The 20,937-nt window shown below is 52.0% G+C and overlaps 1 protein-coding gene across 1 annotated transcript in view; it reads right to left on the bottom strand.

The window, feature by feature from the left end:
• The window catches only part of DYNC1H1 (dynein cytoplasmic 1 heavy chain 1), a 67,831-nt gene that overhangs the window by 26,739 nt on the left and 20,155 nt on the right, over positions 1-20,937 (bottom strand). The window contains exons 10-37 of the mRNA XM_007121674.4: positions 20,387-20,536; positions 18,577-18,723; positions 15,895-16,035; positions 15,368-15,544; positions 15,124-15,234; positions 14,921-15,040; positions 14,268-14,507; positions 12,501-12,656; positions 12,257-12,370; positions 11,911-12,021; positions 11,625-11,834; positions 11,310-11,456; positions 10,790-10,956; positions 10,514-10,687; positions 9,637-9,802; positions 9,366-9,554; positions 9,081-9,272; positions 8,115-8,397; positions 7,189-7,289; positions 6,440-6,599; positions 5,166-5,409; positions 4,803-4,986; positions 4,356-4,568; positions 3,361-3,599; positions 3,019-3,175; positions 1,191-1,418; positions 466-696; positions 175-315 (exon numbers count right to left, since the gene is read on the bottom strand). Of these exons, the coding sequence (XP_007121736.1) occupies positions 175-315; positions 466-696; positions 1,191-1,418; positions 3,019-3,175; positions 3,361-3,599; positions 4,356-4,568; positions 4,803-4,986; positions 5,166-5,409; positions 6,440-6,599; positions 7,189-7,289; positions 8,115-8,397; positions 9,081-9,272; positions 9,366-9,554; positions 9,637-9,802; positions 10,514-10,687; positions 10,790-10,956; positions 11,310-11,456; positions 11,625-11,834; positions 11,911-12,021; positions 12,257-12,370; positions 12,501-12,656; positions 14,268-14,507; positions 14,921-15,040; positions 15,124-15,234; positions 15,368-15,544; positions 15,895-16,035; positions 18,577-18,723; positions 20,387-20,536 (4,893 nt within the window). The remainder of the gene's footprint in view (positions 1-174; positions 316-465; positions 697-1,190; positions 1,419-3,018; positions 3,176-3,360; positions 3,600-4,355; positions 4,569-4,802; positions 4,987-5,165; positions 5,410-6,439; positions 6,600-7,188; positions 7,290-8,114; positions 8,398-9,080; positions 9,273-9,365; positions 9,555-9,636; positions 9,803-10,513; positions 10,688-10,789; positions 10,957-11,309; positions 11,457-11,624; positions 11,835-11,910; positions 12,022-12,256; positions 12,371-12,500; positions 12,657-14,267; positions 14,508-14,920; positions 15,041-15,123; positions 15,235-15,367; positions 15,545-15,894; positions 16,036-18,576; positions 18,724-20,386; positions 20,537-20,937) is intronic.

Here is a 20,937-nt window from a genome sequence, read left to right as displayed (position 1 = left end):
CGGGCGGGCGCCGGTCACCCTGGGACCCACGTACCCGCCCACCTACACCACTTGCTCGCCTTCACGCAAGTCAGAACCTCCAAGTCAACCTGCATCCCTTGTGCCACAGGAAACTAAAAGGACAAAACCCTCCTACGAAAGAAAAGACGACGTCCAGTCGAGGCGCGCGCTCACCTCGTAGTCGATGATGGGGATGCTGGGAGCGGCAGGCAGCGGCACCGTCGTGATCCTTCGGATGTATTCGCCCAGCTCTGCTCTCATTTTCAGCCGACTGTCTCCAGACAAGGACCAAAGGATGGCGTAAACCAGATACCGCTGTTGGAATAGGAGGAAGTGGGTCCCGTTTAGAATGGAATTTCAACAGCAAAGGAAAGACCTTCACAGTGGTGCTACCCTGAAGCAGCGGTGCCCGGAGATGCTGCCGGCACCTCCCCCAGCACCTGGCCGCAGCGGGACCCTCCCGACCTGGACGTAGCGCTCCAGCTGCTCCATCTGCATGGGGAAGTCGGGGTGGTTGGCGTTGTACTGGGCCACGTTGCGGCAGGCCTGGTGCAGCATGGAGAAGAGCGAGCCCAGGCAGCGCAGGCGCGTCAGGTCCATGATGTGCTCCAGCTTGAAGGCGTGCTCCAGGGCCTTGGTGACCAGGCCGTTGGACGTGAAGTACGGCTGCATGATCGTTGCTGCGTCCCTCTGGATCTGCAGGAGGGAGTGAATGATGCTCAGCTACCACCTCAAAAAGCGGGGAGGTTTTCATCTCCTCTAACCCAGGCCCAGGAGAGGGTCACGCAACTGTGAAAAATAGTTTTATGGGCTGAAAAAATGAGGAATGAAGCTTCAACGACCAACCCTTATTCCTTCCTCTTGGTGGTTCTCAAAAAAGAATCACGCTTCCTAGGAACCTTGGTCTTCACCATCGAAATGCAAAAGGTCCACCTTTCATCAATATGCAGAGAAAACTGAAAGAATTCTTTAAATTTTCCACGCACGGCTACGCTTTTGCAGCTGCGACTGCACTGATTATGCAGACCTCCAGCGAGTGGCCGGCTTGAGCAGAGGAGCAGTGACCATCGTGAAAAGCACCCCGACCTCCAGATGCTCGGGGCGGGACGCCCGGCCTCGCTCTGCACAGCGGCCCAGCACCCTCAGACGCCAGCTGGCTGCTCTCGGCGGAGCGGCGCTGGCCCATGTACCTGCAGCATCGGGGAGGCGGCCTCCTCGCCCTCGTCCTCCTTGCCCTTGCGCCGGCGCTGGGCCTCGTCCTCCCCCTCGTCCAGGGGGATGCTGCGCAGCCTGGCCAGGAAGTTGTTGAAGATCATGTCGGTGCTGAGCACGTCCTCGCTGAACCAGACCATGCCGCAGCGCGACACCGTGGCCAGGGTGGCGTACTTCAGGTCCTGCACTTCGAACATTATGCGCACCTTGAGAGAAGAGAACACTGAGCACAGTTAATGACACGGGTTTGGTAGAGACCCGGACGCTAAAATTATTTTACCTATATGCCCACTGAAAGAGCAATTTAAATCCAATCTTGCTGCGCTTGGTTTAGAAGTAAAAATGCCTACAGTTTGCGTCATCACAACGTCCACCAACCTCTCTCCCTGAGAATCTGGGCAGGAAGAAACCTGTGTGTGGTGGGGAGGAGAGGAGAGGAGCTCTGGTGGGACGGGGCCAACAGCTCCCTGGCCAGCAGGGTCAGCAGCGAGGTGCTGAGGCCAGGTTCCTGGCTGCGAACGCGCCGGCAGGCTGGCCGGCAGGGTCCCCTCTCGCGCGTGGGGCTGCGGCGGCCTCGCCAGGTCCCAATGCTAGTCGCCAGTGGGGCGGAGACTCAAACTGCACCGTCTGATCCCAGAGCCTTAACCTCGCTGCTAACACGCCTCACAAGGAGATCGATCTTTCTGACAACAGTTAGAATCTACTGGGTAGTGAGCCTTAAGAAAAGAACCCGGCAAGTCAAATCAAGACACGAGTCTGCATGCGTGCACGTTCCCAGACCCACGGCTTGGTTTCCGAAGCGGTGATGGCCACCGATGCTGACCCTTCGTCACGACAAAGGCTCCTCCTCTCCCTCCCACCCACCTCCAGCCCGTCAGCCGATCCCACTGGCACAAGCTTGAACTCACACCCACGGCTCAGCTACTTCTCAGCACCTCCACGGCTGTGCCTGGGGTACCGTGGCCTCCCAGCTCACCTAGCGGGCAAGCTCCAGTCCTCAGTGACCCCGGGCCTGACCTCCTCTCGCCCGTTTCCCCCGCGCCCACTTCTCTCGGCATCAGCCAACTGCCCCGCTCTCCTCGCACACAGCGGGCGCAGCCAGACGCTCCTCCCGCCACCCGCCCCTCCACCTGGAACGCCCGGAAGCCACAGGAGCTGCTCTCCCTCATGCCCTCCGCTTCCCCGGGGAGCCTCAGCGCCGCCCCTTCTGACAGTGCAAGCTCCGGCCCTCGGCACCGGTGGCTGCTCTCCTCCAGCTTACTTTCTCCGTAGCCCCATCGCCACTTATCCTGTCTGTCGCCCACCTCAGACTGTGAGCCCCAGGAGAGCTGGCGTTTTGTCTATGTTGTTTACAGCTACATTTTCAGCATCTAGAACAAGGCCCGGCGCACGACAGAACTCCAGAAAAGTGGGGTCAAAGTATGAACGCACACCCAGGCCAGGCCTGCCCACGTTTACCGCTCTATCAGGTGGCGTGGTCAGGACCTGGATCAAGTGCTCAATTCCAAGGGATGCCCCTGAAAGCGTCCATCTCTAAGTCCCTCGTTCTGCCATTTCCCAGAAATCCTAACCATGACCCCACCTTACGGAGTTGTAGGAAAGGCTACCTGGGAATTACGGAGTATGCTTAATATTCAGCAAGTAGTGGAAAGTCATGAATGAACCCTTTGAAAACATTTCTCACTAGCCACAGGAATGGAAAGAACCTAGCGCAGAGAGGCTCCGACACTGACTGCTACCACAGAGGCTGGAGCCGCTCTCCAGGCTGCGCACCAGGCAGTCAGGGCAGAATACTTAGTCTCGTACGTTGGGCGGAAGGCTGAGGCGCTCTCCGTTGGGCAGAGTCAGCAGCTTGTTGTCATCCAGCACCGAGTTCAAGTTCTCCACCCACTCGGGATCCACATCGCCATCAAAGACGATCCACTGGCGCTTCTGCAGCTCACCCCTCACGTTGTCTATGATCCTGGTGTGGGAGGATTTTACAGCAGCGGGTGACTGAGGTTGAAAACGCTCAGCCTGTAACGGTTTCTGAAGTGACTTTAATTTGTCCAGAGCATGGTAGGAAGAATAACGTACGCTGCTACCACGAGGACAGAGTGCCTAGGTCCCAATTCTCCGGAGTGCAGACACCCACCCAAGTGCACTTACTTTCTCAGAACATGTGTGAACAGCCCGTCTGTCCACTCCCTGGTGTTGGGGTCCAGGGTCCCGTACAGGTGGTCTTTGCTGATGGCTTTAGGGTCAATGATGTGGGCCACGCCCTCCACGCCCTCGAGCCGCTCCAGAGCCTTCAGAAGGACGCGCCAGGCCAGGCTCTTCCCGCTGCCTGAGGGCCCCACCATCATCAGGCCGTGGTTGATCTGGGTGATCTGATAGAGCTGGAGAACCTGAGGGCCAGACCCACCAGCACCGTAAGCGCTCCAGAGAAAGAACGTGGAAGGTTCCTCACCACTTCTCCCACCACCGAGCAAGAAACGAGTGCTGTGACTCTCTCAAGGCAAGTACTGGGACTTTCTAACCAGGGAGACCTTCAACCGGCCACAAGCACAGCAGATACAGAGGGTTTTTACTGAACTGCGGAGCTGTTTGACTGAGTCAGGAGACGCTCGCCGAGCCGCCTCAGAAGAGACCCCTGAGATGCCCTGCCGGGAGGACAGAGACCAGATGAACGAGCCGCCTGTCTAACCCAGGGCCGCGGCTCAGGGTCAGCGCGCACAGCTTGTGCACGTGACACGCTTTCCTTAAGCGACTCTCACAGAGGAGAGAAAGGAAAGACGTCGATACAGAATGTAAACTCTCATTGATTGGCACGTTTATGTTGTTAATCGTGGTACTGGAAAGTCTTGTAAGCAGATCTTTTACTGCCATAGACGTTTTTCATCATGATCCCCTCTTAGCCAGCATTTTCAGAGAACAAACTATACCACATAATTGAAAATTTCAGGTAAGTTTCCCTATCACTACTCTCAAGTTAAGAAAAAATCCTAACAGGACTTGGGGCAAATCTTCACAACCCAGACAACGCGCCTCGTGGACAAAGCCTGGTAAGACGTGGCTTCTCCCCCAAGTCCACGGCCGTCGTTACTGCTCGCAGCCGCCTGCGGGGTCTGTGAGGCGCCAGCCAACACCACGATCCCAGCTACCTTTTCAACCCACATCCCGCCGACTTCTTCTCCGTCTCCGTATGTCAGGTACATCTCCTGGCACACTTTCTTGAGCTCCTCCCTCAGCGCCGTCATCTCGCCCCGGTGATACTGGACCCCGGGGAACACGTCTGACAAGAGGCTGAAAAGCAGCGGGATGTCTTCTGCCACCAGCTTTGGCACCATCGTCTCACAGACGCTCTGGATCAGGATCTGCGTGGGGAGGAGGGGATGAGCTCCGCGGGGGGGGGCGGGGGTTCCACGTTTACTGCCCTGTCCCTGGAGGACCCATGGCACAGCTGTCCCGTGAACAAGCAGTGAGGTCCAGCGCCCCCGCCCCCCGGGGCACGTGAGTCACAATGAGAGCCCTCAAGGCACGACTTCAGGGTGGCAAAGGGAAATGCAACCAGAGTCTGGGTCTGAGTGATTAAAGGGTGCCCCGCACACCTCTTGCTCAGGTAGATTTTCCGCAATTTCTCCTTCGTCGACCACCTCACCGCGCTCCTCCTTCTCCCTCTTGATCTTCTGAATCCGCTCCCGCTTCACGTTTCCTGCACTCACCAGCACGCTCTTCAAGGCTCGGAGACCAAAGTCATAGTGGCTTTGAGAAGAGAGCTGCTCATCACATAGTCTAAAATTAGAGAAAGGGTTTTCTTAAAAACCAGTACACCTGGAGCACCAAGAGCATCAAACATCAAGAAATAAGAGACGGATACGTGGAAGGTAGTGTCGTAATTACACAGGTAAACTTTACATGGCACACTTAACACATGCTAGAAACACGGTTCGGAATAACTCTAAGTGACTCACTTGAAGAACGGGACGATCTTGTTGGCCAGGACCTCGGCAGTGCGGAAGCCCTGTGAGTACAGCATGACCTGGGCGATGAGCTGCCGGTCGGGCTTGGTCATGGCCAAGCTCCGGAACAGCTTCTTCAAGTTGTCTGGAAGGTTCGACCGGCCCGCGTAGCCGGGGTTCATGGTGATGAAGATGGCCATGTCTGGGCTCACCTTGACTTGTTTGTTCAGCAGCTCACAAGTAATGGGGGCAGAGGCTGAAAATCAGATGAGGGTGTTAAGACTCGTGATAGTCAAAAAACCACTCCAAAATCTCTCTAAAACTGCAGAGCAAGCACCCATCTCCCTGCCGGCCCAGGACTCCAGGGGAGCTGGAGGCTCTCACCAGACACGAGGCCCACCGGCCCAGGCAGGCCCATCTTCACCCACCTTACCCACACAAAAGCCATCCGAATGTGTAACGGATCAAGTCACCAGAGGCAGGAAGCCCACTATTTGTGCATTACTGAGCATCACAAGGTCAATGCAAGAATAGAAACACAGCCCAGCAATAGTTGCAGAAATAAAAACCAATCCATGTTGTGACAAAACTGACCGGCTGAGGTCACGAGAATGACCCTCTCCTGGGGTCATCAAAGGAAAACACAAAATAAACAGCCCCCCCCCCCCGCCCATCCCTGGACTACTTAGGGATCAGACTTCCTCCAGAGGAGAACATGGACCATGGAGTACACAGGTACTGATTTCTTTGACACTCCTTTTGTTTTATTTAGGAGGTCTGGTAAGATGAGTTACCGTTACTATGGAAAAAAGGGAACTTTAAAAGGTAAACTCTCCAACGTGGATGTATTTATTTACGTCCTCCAGCTCATGAGCCCAGGCTGTGTGCGCAAGAAGCCCCCGGGGCCTCCGAGCAGGCACCCCCACCATGACGAGGGCTCGACGAGGGCTCGTTCCCAACACTCTGGCAGGAGGCCTGGCTCTGTGGGATGCAGGGAGGAGGAGGGGGCTGTGCAGGGCCCAGAGCGGCTCAAACGTGTGTTGTACGCAGACGCCGGGGGAGGGAGCACGGGGACTGCTACAGGGGAAGGACTGGCGGCTCCGCGGGGCTGCTCTGGGACGAGGGGTGCAGCGTTACCCTGGGCCCTACGGCCTGCCTTCAATCAGGACGCGCTGCCCCGCCTGCAGCAGCGCGTCCTGGAGCTACATTCAATTCTCGTTTATTTCTAATCCAAGAGGCGGCCCCTCCGCGCCCTCCAGGTAACCGCAAGGAGAAGCCGGTCTCACTCTTATCGTAGCTGGGGCTGGAGTGCTCGCGCAGCGCCTCCTGGATGCACTGCACCTGCTGGGACACGGCCGACAGCATCCGCTCCTCCAGGCGGTTGAACTCGTCAAAGCAGCCCCACGCGCCCACCTGGCAAAGCCCCACAAAGATCCGTCCCATCGCCTGAAACGAGAAGAAGGGGAGGGAGCTAAAACCACGGCCGCGGTGCTGGCTGTACGGGGCTCCGATTCTGGCTTGGATGACTGGTCCCACCCTGGGCAAATCACATCTTGAAACCCTTGTCTGCTCATCTTTGAAATGGGAACAATATCGCCTTCCTCCCAGGGTGGGGGGGTGGGAGGGGCCGTGAAGGTGGAATCAGCTTCACACGTGAGGCAAGGAACCCAGCCCCACAGGTCAAGTGCCTCATAACCAGTGGTATAGATGTAACGTGTCATTTTTTCTCCTGTGCCAATAAAATCCCGATGACAAAGTTAACACGTTGTTTAAAAAACCTTTCCCATAATATTTTTTTATTCCCAGACATGGACACCAAAAAGATACGTTACACTGAGGAGTTTGAAGAATTTGAAGACGTGAAGCCCAAGTTAGTGTCAAGCACGTGCTGGGAACCTCAAACAGCTCAAGTAACCCCGTCCCCGAAGGACCACGCTGTGCCATAAGGCTAACGGCTCTGAGAGGTGCCGCCTGCTATCCCCCACCCAGCTCTCTCAGGCTCTTAACTCTAGGTGGTTCCCACAGAGCTTCTCACCTGGAAATCAAAGGTTTCATCACAGTTGAAAACTAAAACAAAGCGTCCAAGCTGATGGCCGAGAGCTTTGACAGACTCAGTCTTCCCAGTCCCAGCAGGCCCTATTATTTGAAGAAAAGGATTTGAGAACTCAAATAAGAACACACCTTTAGTTTTAAGAACGGTAAAAAGCAATTCATTTAAAAAAAACCAAAGTACAGGGGCTTCCCTGGTGGCGCAGTGGTTGAGAGCCTGCTTGCCAATGCAGGGGACACGGGTTCGGGCCCGGGTCTGGGGGGATCCCACATGCCGCGGAGCGACTGGGCCCGTGAGCCACAACTACTGAGCCTGCGCGTCTGGAGCCTGCGCTCCACAACGGGAGAGGCCATGACAGTGAGAGGCCCGCGCACCGCGATGAAGAGTGGCCCCCGCTCGCAGCGACTGGAGAAAGCCCTCGCACAGAAACGAAGACCCAACACAGCCAAAGATAAATAAAAACAAAACAAAACAAAACAAAACAAAACACAAAGTACAATCATCCCTCGGTCTCCATGCGGACTGGTCCAGGACCCCTGTTGTCTACCCAAATCCATGGATCCTCGAGTCCAATAGTTGGCCCTCTGTATCCACAGGTTCTGCATCCATGGATTCAACCAACCTCGGATGGAAACTTTAATCCATGGTTGGTTCAATCTGAGGATGTGAAACCGGTGAACATGAAGGGCCGACTGCCTATCTGTTAAAAAAACTCCGTGTCTAAGTGGACTCACACAGTTCAAACCAGTGTTGTTCAAGGGTCAACTATAAATGTGATAACCGCCAACGGATTTAAAGTTTTAGAAGGTACCAGCCACGCAGTTAAGAAATGCATTTAGATCATTTGCTTAATCTTCGAAAAGTACGTTTCCTATCTGACTCCACCTGTCCAGGTGCGGGGAGGGACTCACCGAAGGGGGACCCGCCCAACCTGGCCTCCAAGGCCTGTGTCATCGTCAAGTAGCAGCGGTCGGTGAGGGGGGTCTGGACCAGCTTGTCCTGGACACCCAGGTACTCAAAGCCATAGTTAAACTTGGCATTTGCCATTTGAATCGACAACTGCTGCAACACGTCAGTTTGCTTAGGGTCAAAGTAAAATCGCATTTGGCTGAGCCACTCAAAAGATTTGGCGTTGTCGATCTTGCTCTTGATCAAGGACCTGGTGACATCTCTCTGGTGAACCAACTCTGTAATCTGAAGAAAGAGTCACTTTAAAGAGTTTATCAGAAAGTACATTTCATGAACTAAAGTACGTAAACTAAAGTACGTAAGCGTATCCTCGGGGTGCGGGGGTTATTCAGTAGACTTTTAAACTGAGATTCTAGGTCCAGTTACAGTGTAAACATTCGCTTTTAAAAACAACAGAACTGTTGTTCACTTTTAAAAACCATAAAACTGTTATTCACACAATGGAATTACACAGAATCAAGAGCTGCAGCAAAAACAAAGAAACAAACAAAAACTCTGCTAGTTGCAACTCGCATACATCGTGATGGGAGAAGAGCTGCCTCTGTCCTAACAGTTCATCTGCCGCACACGGGGGCGCAAAGCCCAGCAGCAGCAAGCAACTCGGGCTCAGAGACTCGCTGGGCTGGTCCGCCACGGGACACGTTCTTTGGGAAGGAGAGGACGAGAGTGTGAAAGACCCAGAGGGCCAAGCGTCACCCCTTTGTGTCAGGAGGTCGCGTGCGTTAACGCCTGTCCCCCAGGATTGCCTTTCAACAGTACCAGAGAGCCAAGTACACACGCCAGCGTTTGTCAACAGGCCACCCACTTGTTTTTCTCCCTGACACCGGTTAGGATCTTTTTCAAGCGTGAGTTCTTTCACCTGTCCGAGGCGAAGGCCCAGGAACCTGACTGGGAGGAAAGGGACTAACCAAGTGCTCCAGCTTGCGTCTGCGGAGCGGGGGCTGCTCCATGAGGACCGAGTCGGCCAGCACGTTGAGGGTGACCTCCACGTTGCTGAGCACGGAGTGCAGGGGGGCCGCGTCGCCGCTCCCACCGGTGCTCAGCGCCGTCTCCACGTTCTCAGACCAGGCAATCTGGGCTGACAGGACCACGAGCTGGGCCTGCGAGACACGGCACACGAGACCCAAAAGGATGGTTTTAAAGATCAGCCAGTGCCCTCACCTTCAGACTGTCCCCCTTCTACTGGACAGTACCTGGTATTTGTCAATCCAGGTGATGTACGTGTTTGGGTCAATTGAAGTTGCTTTACCAAAAATCTCAACTTCTGTAACAGACTCAGCAAGGAGTTTGGCCAGCGTGACTCTCATCTCCTTCTCTACTAGGGTGAGCCACTCGTTGATTTTGGGATGTTCGGTAATTGACACGGGAGTTTTAAACATAACCTGAAATAAAGAAAACCTAAGAATTAAAGTGCGCAAAGATGGGAGTGAAGTTTTCTAAGTTACAATCAATAAATGTAACTACCTCCTCTCCTTCACGGGATGAGATGCCCAGGACGACAGAGTTATCTTCATTTAGGATGATGCTCGAAACACCAGCAAACATTTTCTTGAAATGTTTCTGTAACTTAGCTACATTCTTACTGTTTCCAATGATTTCAAGCAAATCTTCATCACCCACAAAATAAAACCTAAAATTAAAATAGCATTTAAGCTGCTAAAACATTACATACACACAAATAAGGGGAATCAAGGCAAAACTTCAAATTGTATAGGAAAGGAAAGTGGATACGGATGGTGGTGGACCATCTCCAGCCTGAATTCAGATCACATCCAAATTTCTTCCAGCCCTCAGCAAAAGATATACACTCACCTAACAAGATCCTGAAGAGAAATTCAATGGATTTCATATAATTCACCTCACCTTATGAATTTTTAAAAAACCTGTTCTATTTATACTAAGTAAACTATGCAGAAAGAAAAAAAATGCCACTTAGAAAATAGAATACAACTTCCCTGGTGGTCCAGTCCAGTGGTTAAGACTCCGTGCTTCCACCACAGGGGGCACGGGTTCGATCCCTGGTCAGGGAAGTTCCGCACGCCACAGTGTGGCCAAAAAAAAAAAAAAAAAAAAAAAAAAGAATCACAGCTAAATTTCTAAGAGATGCTAGCTGCCTGGGAGGGTGAATAATAGTTTAGTAAATGAACCCACGGTAGAAAATTAAGGATTATTTGTTACAATTAGGAATCAATGGATGAAGGAGAAATCGGTTATTGGTGACAACACCCTTGACGTCAGAGTGACCAACACACAGGCCAGGGGGGAGGGAGGGGCGGGAAGGCGGTGCCGGAGCTGACCTTCCCGACCTTCCCTTCAGTCTCCGTAAAAACCACCCTCTCACCTGGGGAAAGATGAGCGCTCTCTTTCCAGGTACTCTCCCAGGGCTTTCTGGATCTTTCCTAGCAGGTCTGCTAATCTCTCCAGAGACCTCTGTACCCCCTGGATGTTCAGAACATCCATGACCAGGGGAGACTTGGATACTTTTTTCATGAGAGCCAAGAATTCCGTGCTGATGCTGCAAATCAAATTAAAAGCGAGGTTAACGTCGGCCTTCAGGCAAAGGGTGGTTACCAGCCAAGCCTACCCTCCAGCCCTCCGTCCCGGCTCGAGGCTGTACCTCTGGAACCGCTGGGTTTCCACCGGCAGCAGGTGTTTGATGTCCGCGCTGCCCGTGAAGATGCCCTCCAGGTAGACCCAGCGCCTCTGCACGTCGATCCACACGTCGAAGAGAGCCATGATCCGGTTCAGTTTGTCTTCCCAGCTCAGGGCATCCTCTTCAAACACCTAGCGGGTGGATGGAAGGCAGAGCTCAACTGCTAAACTCTCCACTCTCAGATACACCAGAACGTACCTCAACATGCAGATAAAGATCCTGTCAAGTTATGTGACTCACATTTTCTACCAGGCACCTGGTAACTGTGAGTCTGGCCATTTTTATTTTTTAATTATTTTAAAAAAAATCTATTTATTTTGGCCGCACAGCATGCTGGATCTTAGCTCCCCTACAGGGGTCAAACCCGTGCCCCCTGCAGTGGAAGCGCGAAGTCTTAATCACTGGACCGCCAGGGAAGGCCCTGACTGTAAGCCTGAAGGTAAAACAGTGGATGTGCGGGAGGGACACCCCCCCACGGCGGTACCTTATAATACGGAGAGAGCTTCATGGCGGACACACTGTTGATGTGCTCTTTGACCTTGTTGAAGAGGTCGTCCCAGCCTCGGATCAGGCGACACTTGTTCTGATAGTTAACCAAGTCTAATTCGTAAGTATTCCACACTTCTCGTATCTGAATTGAAACCGACAGAGGCACGTCATCAATATGTGGGCATTCGCCAGCCACACGAGTGACCGAGTGTAACGGAGACAGGAGGGACCACGCGTGAGGCTCAAATCTACGTCAGTCTATGCCACGGCCTGAAACAAGGTATGGAATGCCCATCAGCCTACTGCTTACCTGCTTCAAAAATTCCTCCAAAGCCATCTCCCCCTGCGCTACAAGCAGCACATCCTTGACAACCGCTTCATTTTTCTGCAAGTCAACGTCCCAGATCTGGCCGAGGGTCAGCTCAGAAACCACCCAGTTTACGTGAAGCCGTTTCATCAGCTGTTTCCAGTGGCGATCTTTAAGTGCTTCGGATTTCAGTTCAATCACCAGCATGTTTATCTGCGGAGAGAGGGAGCCATGTTACCCGTGCAGCGTGTTTCTAGCGGACATCTGTGACCGCAGCTGAGTCACCGACCTTGAGGTAACCTTTCAGAAGCCTCTGGACAAACTCATAGGACGCGTACTGCCGTAATCGCGCGGGGAAGTTTTTCAGCTGGTTCAAGAGGCCATCTAAATTTTGCCGAAGCTGTCAAGAGAAACACGAGATGGTATTTAGTTTGCCAGCATTCCTTTAAACGATGAAATATTTTAAAAATGGTTTTAGAAGAAATTCTACATTAATCTGGATGAATAATGCAAACGACCATTAAGTGACATTTTGTGAACTCACAATACAGTTCCTTGCTTGCCAAGTTTCTAAGTGAAGTGCACAAGTTTCAATACGTGAAGGTACGCGTAACATCTATTTTAACTGCATGTACCTTTCGAGGCTGTACCGAAACCCACGGTTGCTCCTTCATCTGGTCAATCTGCTCCCAGACCTTAGAAAGTTCTGACCAAACGCCTTTGAGGTCCTGTAGCTCCTCTAAGGCCACCTGTGATGAAGCATAGTAAAGCAGTTGAACTTGGAAGCAGAACCACCCCAGGGCTCTTGAGACACTGCAAGCCAGAGGCAGCGTGAGCACGAGGGGCCCGGCCCCACCTGCCCGCTGGAGCGGTTCGTACCTGGACGCGCTCTTCGCTGCCACCGAGAAGTCCCGTATCTGTCAATTCCAGCGCCTCCTTGGCCTTCGCACACTTCTCCCTGTCGTCCTTCAGCCTGCCGAACTTTCCTTCATATATGGTGAGAGCCTGAAGCGCCTCCTCCGGGCGAAGATTGCCCTGAAGCAGTCAAGGCCAGAGGATCAGAGCCGGGGCTCAGGACAGACGAGCTCTGGCTCTGAAATGGTGGAGGGGGCCTGCTGGGCTTCTAGAATTTGTGATTCCTTGAACACGTCTACGTACGTAAACATTCAAAAGCTGTACGCTGATGATGCATGTCCATTACTGGATGCACTTTTACTTGACACAGGAAAGGTGGAGCACCTCTCGACTCAGCCATCCCCTCACTAAGTGCCGTGGGAGACGGAAGAGAAGAGTCAGGACAGACCTGGGCCTGGAGCAGGACACTCCTGACCGAGAGGACAGGGTGCCTGGGGCTGCCAGCCACGCCCTCCCTGAGGTGCAGAGTCGTCGTATCAGTTACCGAGAGAAGAATGAAAAGGAAAGCACTGTCCTCAGTGGAGGAGACTCTACTTCTGCCTTAACACTGCTGACACGCTTCCTTTCCATTCTGATAACCTTTGAGAATGACTACACAAAATATCAAAGTTTTCACTGTAACACGTTACTGGCAAGGGAGGCAACAAAAGACACTCAAAGTCAGGTGACCACACTCTTGTCTAGCCATCAGTACTCACCCCCCTGCACAGCCTGGAAGCACCGGCGTCAGCAAAAGCACAAGTCTGCTTAACACCGGGGCCCCTCAGCCAAAATGAAACACAAGGCAGGACCTTGGGCCCAGCAGCACAGACAGGGCTGCGGGCAGGACAGAGGCCAAGCCAGTAGACGTGGGGCGGCCAAATCAGCCCCCAGGACTGGTGTGGAGAACCTACATCCTCACTACAAAACCAGACTGACGTTCAGAGCATTTCGAAACCCTTCCCCTTCCATGCGTACGTGTATGTCTAAGTTTGAATTCCACCCAGTGAGCCAGGCAGGCCGTCACCTACGTGCCTGAGCCCCACCCCGGCCGTCCCCCTGCCTGGACGCCCCCTCGGCCACGGCACGCTTGCCAGCCCCTCCCTCAGCCTCCACATGTCAACCCCCTGCAGAGCAGGAAAGCACCAACACCCCTTTCCCGTGGCACGCGTCGCCATCTGACTTAAAACACATGTCCTTCTCGTTCACTCTTTACCCTCCGTGCCCCAGTGGAGCGTAACTCCACGCAGGTAGCGCTGCTTTCTGGTCACCGCTGTATCTCTGCTGCCCAGAATACAGTCGGTGCTCAATAAATACTTGAATGAACCCAGAGACCAGGGTGTGGCAGGTCCCGGTACAGAAAGCCTTAACGACCGCGACAATGACGTCAGAGTTCAGGGCTGCCCCCCACTGCACAGACCTAGCCGTGGCGGCAGCGGGATGCTTGGCCTGTGTCCACGAGAAAGGAAAACTCTCACTTCTGACTATGCCTAAGTAAGAGGATAACTTACAAACAGAAAAACGTTAGTCTTTAAGACAATTCCCTGACTTAAGTGACTGCCACGAGGAGGTCTAAGTCGGCTTTCGTGTTTTCAGATCCAGTACCTGCAAGTACTGCTCCTTTTAATTACAGGGAAAAGTCTTCATTCTGGAAAGCTAAGCCATGGCAGGGCCTTTTAAGTCTGAAAGCAGAGACGCCAGGTCACCTGCTGCCGGCTCGGGAGAAGCTGCGGCGCCAGGGGCGAGACTCACCGTGACAGGCTTGGTCTTCTCCCAGTCGGTCAGCAGGTCGGTGGTGCGGCTCTCCACAGCCCGGTCCTCCTGGACGATCTTCATCTGCAGGTTCGCCACCTGCTGCTGGATGGCAGAGTCCTTCCGCCGCATGATGTCGTTGAAGGCCCCCCACTCTCCCTCGATGTTGTCAATGTAAAGCCAGGAAGGCGGGAACTGGAACCTCTGCTTTTCCAGCAAGCGCTGCCCGTTGCGGTAGAGCTTTGAGGGTTACAGAATAAACTGAGCACTCTCCTTCACAAGGGCAGCAGAGACTGCTGTCAGAGTCCCACGAACGGGAAGGCAGCCCGCGGCTACGGAACACACGTGCTCCCCACCCCGAGGGCGCCGTGGCCAGTCCCGTGACTGCTCCTGGCTGTACCGGGTGGCCCTGAGCAGGGTCTAAGCGTGCTAGAGCTGGGCGTCACACCCTCCTTCCAAATTATGAGAAGGTAATTCAAGTTTGAGGGCTTGAAGGTCCACGACTACCACAAAAGATTTTAAAAGACAGGAGCCTGTGGTTCTCAAACCCTGAGGTGCCTAAGAATCACCTGTCCACCCTTACAAGCACCGCAGGGGCACGACAGAGACGCCCTGTAGACCCCACCTGAGACACAGTGAGGGACAGAGCTCACCTCGACTTGCTTTTCAAACTGCTTGATCTTCCGTTTCAGAGACTGCACGTAGGTGATGAAGGTCACGGCGTCGGAGGTGCTGGCCGTGTCCACTGAGTGTTGTTCCAGCTCCTGGCGAGACTGTCCGGAGAGAGCAGAGCGTTTAACAGAGAGCCGAGGGGCACCGGGGGGTTCATCACACCGGCAGGATCCTGCCTCCTCACCTTGGAGATCTGGGAGTGGAACTCTGTCATGTTGGAGCCGAGCATCTGCCCAAATTTGCTGAGGACCTCCTTATGCCAAGAGTCGTACTTCAGGTTCACCTTAGATTGGACCTGCAGGTGAAGGAGCACACGACAACGGATTAGCGAGTCTCTCACACTGGAGTGTTTATGCTTCAACTTCATTTTAGTCAGATGTTGCCGTCCCAGCTCCCTGGACACCTTTCAATGAGACAGCAGAGCTCACCTTGCCGTAATCTATGACTACTGGTCCAAACTCTTTCTTGGTCTCTGCATTGTCAAAGGTTCCTCGGGCCTTCCTTATCTGCACCAAGAGAGCCTGCCACTTGTTGAGATCTTCCCCGAGTCTGTTATAGATGTTCTCAGCTTGCATGTCCCACAAACACTGATACTGAAGCCAAACCTGCAAGTGAAGAAGAACACAGTTAAATACTACAGTTTGACTTTTCATCTTGTAAAATATTAACATGTATTTTCATATTCTGTTAAAAGTCTCATGTTCTTTCATCGCCGTTAGGAAAACTCTCACTTCAAATTCTCAGAATTTTCCTATCGAGAGAGAATAGTTTCCTGTTCTCCAAAATGATTACTATCCCACAAGGTTTGCCCTATTGTTCACTCCTTGTTTTAAGACAGCAAACATTACCTCATCGTTCACATTACATAGAGTCAAGACCTTTTAGCTCCATATTCATTAAATCTCATACTCCTAAGTGTGTAAGACAACATATCTGAATGAAATTAGCTTCTCACCTTGACATACTGCTCGACTTCAGTTACGATGCCCATGACTGCAGAATAGGATTCCTCCAGGGCAACGGGGCCATCTGGCATCCGTGTTAGAGCATTCCGGTAGAATTTCTCTTCTTCGGTCAGTTCATAGTGGACACCCACCTAACCAAACAAAGCCGGAAATGAACGCAGGTAGTGCGCACAAAAATGTGAATCTCGGAGTCACTTTCACTTAATTAAAATAAACCGAAAGAAACTGTATTTAAGGGATAACGTTCACTTATCCCAGTCACAGGTAACCAGAAGCCTACTTATAATATAACTCCTCAAACCAATGAAAGGAACATCAACCAGAAGCCAGATGTGGCATCACTATTCGCACAAGGCAAAAACAGAGAGCAGGTGAGCCCCAGGAGCAGAGAGCACGGTGCCCCAGAGAGGGGCCCTGCAAGACCTGAGCCTCTCATCCAAGAAGGCAGGACTGAAGGGGGCACCTAAGAGAGTGTGAGATGACCACGACCAAGTGTTAACATCAACGTGGATGCTGGAACCCGTGACACAGTCATTCGTTTGTTTCAACCGTTTGTGGGCTGTCACGTGCCAGGCACTGTTGTAGGTACAACAAACAGACAAAAACCTCTGCTCACATAGATTTACATTCTGTGGGAGGAGAGAGACAACTAAGGGAAAAGCAAAATACACAGAATGTCACAGGACATTCACAGTGCCATGGAGGCAAGCAGTGAAGAGGGGGCGAGGGGACGCGGGTGCAGGGAGGACGTATTTTGAGCGGTGGAGTCAGGGAAGGCCTCACCGAGGGGTAACACGTGGGCAGAGACCAGGAGGTGGAGGGAGGGGGCCTTGTGAGTATCTGCTCCCAGGGCTTCCGAGCAAGGGGGTCAGCAAGTACAAAGGCTCAGGGGCGAGAGTCCACCTGGCACGCGTGAGGGTGAGCAAGGGCCCAGCGCAGCTGTAGCAGAGCCGCGAGGGGAGAAGCAGATCAGGGAGGCGGGGTCACGTGGGGCCCAGCAAGGCACCGTGGTGGGTGACACAGGAAGCCGTTAATGGGCTCCAAAAAGAGAAGCGTCAGGGCTAACACACAGTTTTAAGACGCACTCTGGCTGCTGTGTTGACAACAGATTGTAGGGGGCAAAAGCAGACACGGAGGGACCAGTCGGGAGGGGTCTTAAATAATCCGACTGAGGGATTATGGTACCTTGGACAGTGGTAGCGCTGGATGTGGTAAGAAACAGATTAGGGTTAATTTTTTTTTTAATTTTTAAATTAATTAATTAATTAATTAATTTTTGGCTGCGTCGGGTCTTCGTTGCTGCACGCGGGCTTTCTCTAGTTGCGGCGAGCAGCGCTGCTGTGTGCAGGCTTTCTCTAGTTGCCGTGAGCAGGGGCTACTCTTCGTTGCAGCGCGCGGGCTTCTCATTGCGGTGGCTCCTCTTGTCGTGGAGCACGGGCTCGAGGCGCATGGGCTTCAGTAGTTGTGGCATGTGGGCTCAGTAGTTGTGGCTCGCGGGCTCTAGAGCTCAGGCTCAGTAGTTGCGGTGCACGGGCTTAGTTGCTCCGTGGCAGGTAGGATCTTCCCCGACCAGGGATCGAACCCGTGTCCCCTGCATTGGCAAGCAGATTCTCAACCACTGCGCCACCAGGGAAGTCCCAATTAGGGTTAATTTTGAAGATAGAGACAGTGGGCGTCCAGGAGCAGGTTGGAGGATGCGAAAGAAAAGACTGGGGGAGGAGCAAATCTGAGGGAGGGGACTGAGAGACAAGTCCAGTTTGACACGGCCATCAGGTGGTCACATGGAGACACCAAGGAGGCAAAGGGACAGGCAGTCTGGAGTTCAGGAAAAGGCCTGGCTGGAGACAGGAACACGGAGTTGTCCGCACCCGGCTGGTATTTAAAGCCAACAGGCTGGATGAGACACAGAGAGAGTGGGGTGGAGATGGCACTGAACACGTAGAGCCAGTGAAGCAGATGGGCCAGCGAGGTGGAGGAAAGCCAGGAGAGCCGGCAAAAAGAGTGTGGCAGGAGGGGGCAGGAAAAAGAGAACTGAGCTTACGTTCACAGTTAGGAAAAGAGACACGCTTCCAGATAGGATCACTGTTTTCCAGAAAAGTCGGTTACAGCAGAGGTTGTGGAATATGTTTATTTGAAAACCACTGGTCCTATTTAGAAGTACTATTGCCTAGAGACCAGGGACTAAATGCCACGGTCTCTTGAGTTTTCCTTTTGCTCTAGGAGTGTCCTAATAAGAGCGTACGATATCTGGGATTTGCTTTAAAATAATCTGCTGCTGGGGGGTGGGGAAGGGAATATAATGAAAGAAAATTGGCCACATGTCGATAAATAAAGCGGAGTGGTGTGAGCTCATATGATTCCCTCTGCTTTTGTGTATGCTTGCAAATTCCCATAATAAAATGCAAGTGGGAGGGTGGGCAGGGAAAAGCAGGAATTAAAATTCCCAAAGAAGTTCACGGAGGGAATTTCTAAGAGACCACTGACACCAGAGCTCCAAACCCGACTGTGTAGAAAAGTAACTACTGGGAAAAACGTCAGGTCACACAAAGCTTCCTCCCGCTTTCCCTCAGAGTGCCAAGCTGAGGGCTGGAGTTTGAAAAGACGCGTCAAGAGCTCTTTAAAGAGGCGCATGGAGGTGGGGTCCCAGAGCGAGGGGGAGGCGCGGAGCTCACCTGGTACCTCTGACTCTGGATCCTGGGGAGAGACAGCACCACCATCTTCCAGGCGAACATCTCCTGGTACAGCTTGTACCTGCACTCCTCGATTGGCGGGTTCAAATAGATGACCTGGTTGGTTATTCTCAGCTCATGAACGACATTCTATGAAGCAAAGATTTCATTTTTACTCAGCAGTCTATTTCAGTAAAATGGCTTTGACGTAGAACATTTTCTCTCTCTAATTATTAAACTACTTCCGTCTGAACCACAAAGTCTGTTACTTTATTAACAGACCCGGTCTTCCCTGACTTCATGTTTGTGGTCTGTGCCCTCCCCAAAGGAAGAGGAGGTCAGAGGGCAGGCCCCGCTTGGGTCCTTCCCGCGTCCCCCAGTGCCTGGGTGTCATACACACAACAGGTGCTCAGTGAAGCACCATCGGATATGACGTGCGTGCTGATATCTGGACACGAGGACCTCGAGACCTGAGAAGCCAGTGACACGAGGCCGATTTTACTGATGTATGTTTACAAGTCGGGGTCGGTCTGTGCCACCTGCCAGTGCTTTAAGCTAATGGAGAATTCCAGCTCAGTCTCCACTAGATGCTGTATCCACTCAGACACACTCACTGGCTTTTCTGCATCTCAGTATTTTAAAAAGTACACTCTGGGGATGAATATCTGTAATATTCCAAAGTGAAAACGTTTTTCAAGCATAAAAGCAGAATAGAAAAGAAAAGGTATAAAGTCTGCGCAGAAAAAAAAAAGCCAATTGTTTCTCCCAGATCAAAGTTTTTACTTGCCCAGTTCTTCCAGGCTTCTGTTTTGTGAGACCTTTTTATTGGTAAATGTAACACACATACTGTAAACTACATAAAACGAACACATGGCTTAATGAATTAGTGTAAGGTGGACAGCTTTATAACTACTACCCATGACAGGAGACAGGGACCTACTTGCAGAGTCTGAACAGAACTTTCTGGAAAGCCTGCTAGGCCCCAGCTGACCACTCCTTCACACGAATGGGAAATAGCTGGCTTGGAGACAAAGACTGCTGTCCTGTGTGCTGACCAGTGTGCTACTGCATTCTCCCACAAGAATCTGATTCAGATTTTTGTGAAAACAGTGACATTTTAGAGTCATAGTCTGAACATCTGCTTGTAGCAGATTATCATGTTCAGTTCTGGAAATGATTTCTTACATATCATATATGCTTGGAAAGCAGAGATTTTTTTTTTTTTCCCCAGCGTAAATTTATTTCTAAATATTATTTTCTATTAAAAAAAACTTCTGTTTTTGAAACTATTTTAGACTTATAGGAGAGTTCTAAGGCAAGTATGAAGAGTTTCCATACACCCTCACCAGCTTCCTCTAATGTGGTGTAATTACCAAAACAAAGACGTCAGCACTGATATAATACTATGAACTGAAACCCGGACTTCAGTCAGATTTCCCAGGATCTAACGAGGACGCACATCACAGTTAGTTGTCACAGCTCCTCGCTCCCTTCCAGTCTGTGACATTTTCTCGGTTTTTCCTGTCTCTCTCTCACGACCTTGGCATTCTGGTGTCCCGTGGGATGGCCCTCCACCTGGCTTTGCGTGACGTTTTCCTCGTGGTTACTGGCGGGAAGACCATAGGGGTGAAGAGCCCTTCTCATCACACCACGGTGACACCACACATCTCCCCTGGGATGATGACTTGGGTCAGCTGAGTGTGGTGGCACCTGTCAGGTTTCTCCACTGTAAAGTGACCTTTTCCCTGGTCGTTTTTAAGGGGAGAACCTTGTTTAATTTACTATTGAATCGGCTGCCCAGGGAAATACTGACCTTGATCTTCGGCTCTCCTCCAGGTTTGTGACTAACTTGAGGTGCGTCCGTATCCATGTCAACCTCTGCTTTATCCTCAGCTTGTCCAAGAAGCACCTGGGTCCAAGCTCTCAGGCCAGCTTGCAGGCGGACGCCCAGTATTCTTTCAATCTACAGAGAAAACATGTCCAAGAACAGTGTTTCTTCCAAAAGTTAGCTCACAGAGCATGTTAACAGAAAGCTGATGTTTTAGGTCCAGGACGAACTGTTTCTGACTACAAGCCTTCAGCCCTGCTTCTCAGCCTCATTTCCTCACCTTCCAGCCTCAGCTCACCGTCTACTAGGCTGACTGTGCTTTCCACTTGCAGGATCCCCACTTATAAGTGATAAAGATACTAACACAAACGCAGCAGATGTAGCGAAGGTCTTGACATTTGTTCGGTATGACAGACAACTTACAAAACAAAAGCATTTTCCTGGTAGCCTCAGAGATAAAACTAGAAAACTATAATTTGGAGATTAAACAATTTTCTTTTTCTTCTTCTTTTTTTTTTTTTTTTTTTTTTTTTGTT

The sequence above is a fragment of the Physeter macrocephalus genome, chromosome 11, assembly GCF_002837175.3.
Source record: "Physeter macrocephalus isolate SW-GA chromosome 11, ASM283717v5, whole genome shotgun sequence".
Classification (NCBI taxonomy): Eukaryota; Metazoa; Chordata; class Mammalia; order Artiodactyla; family Physeteridae; genus Physeter; species Physeter macrocephalus.
Note: the sequence above shows the minus strand (reverse complement) of the source record. Positions and strands in the feature narration are given on the sequence as shown.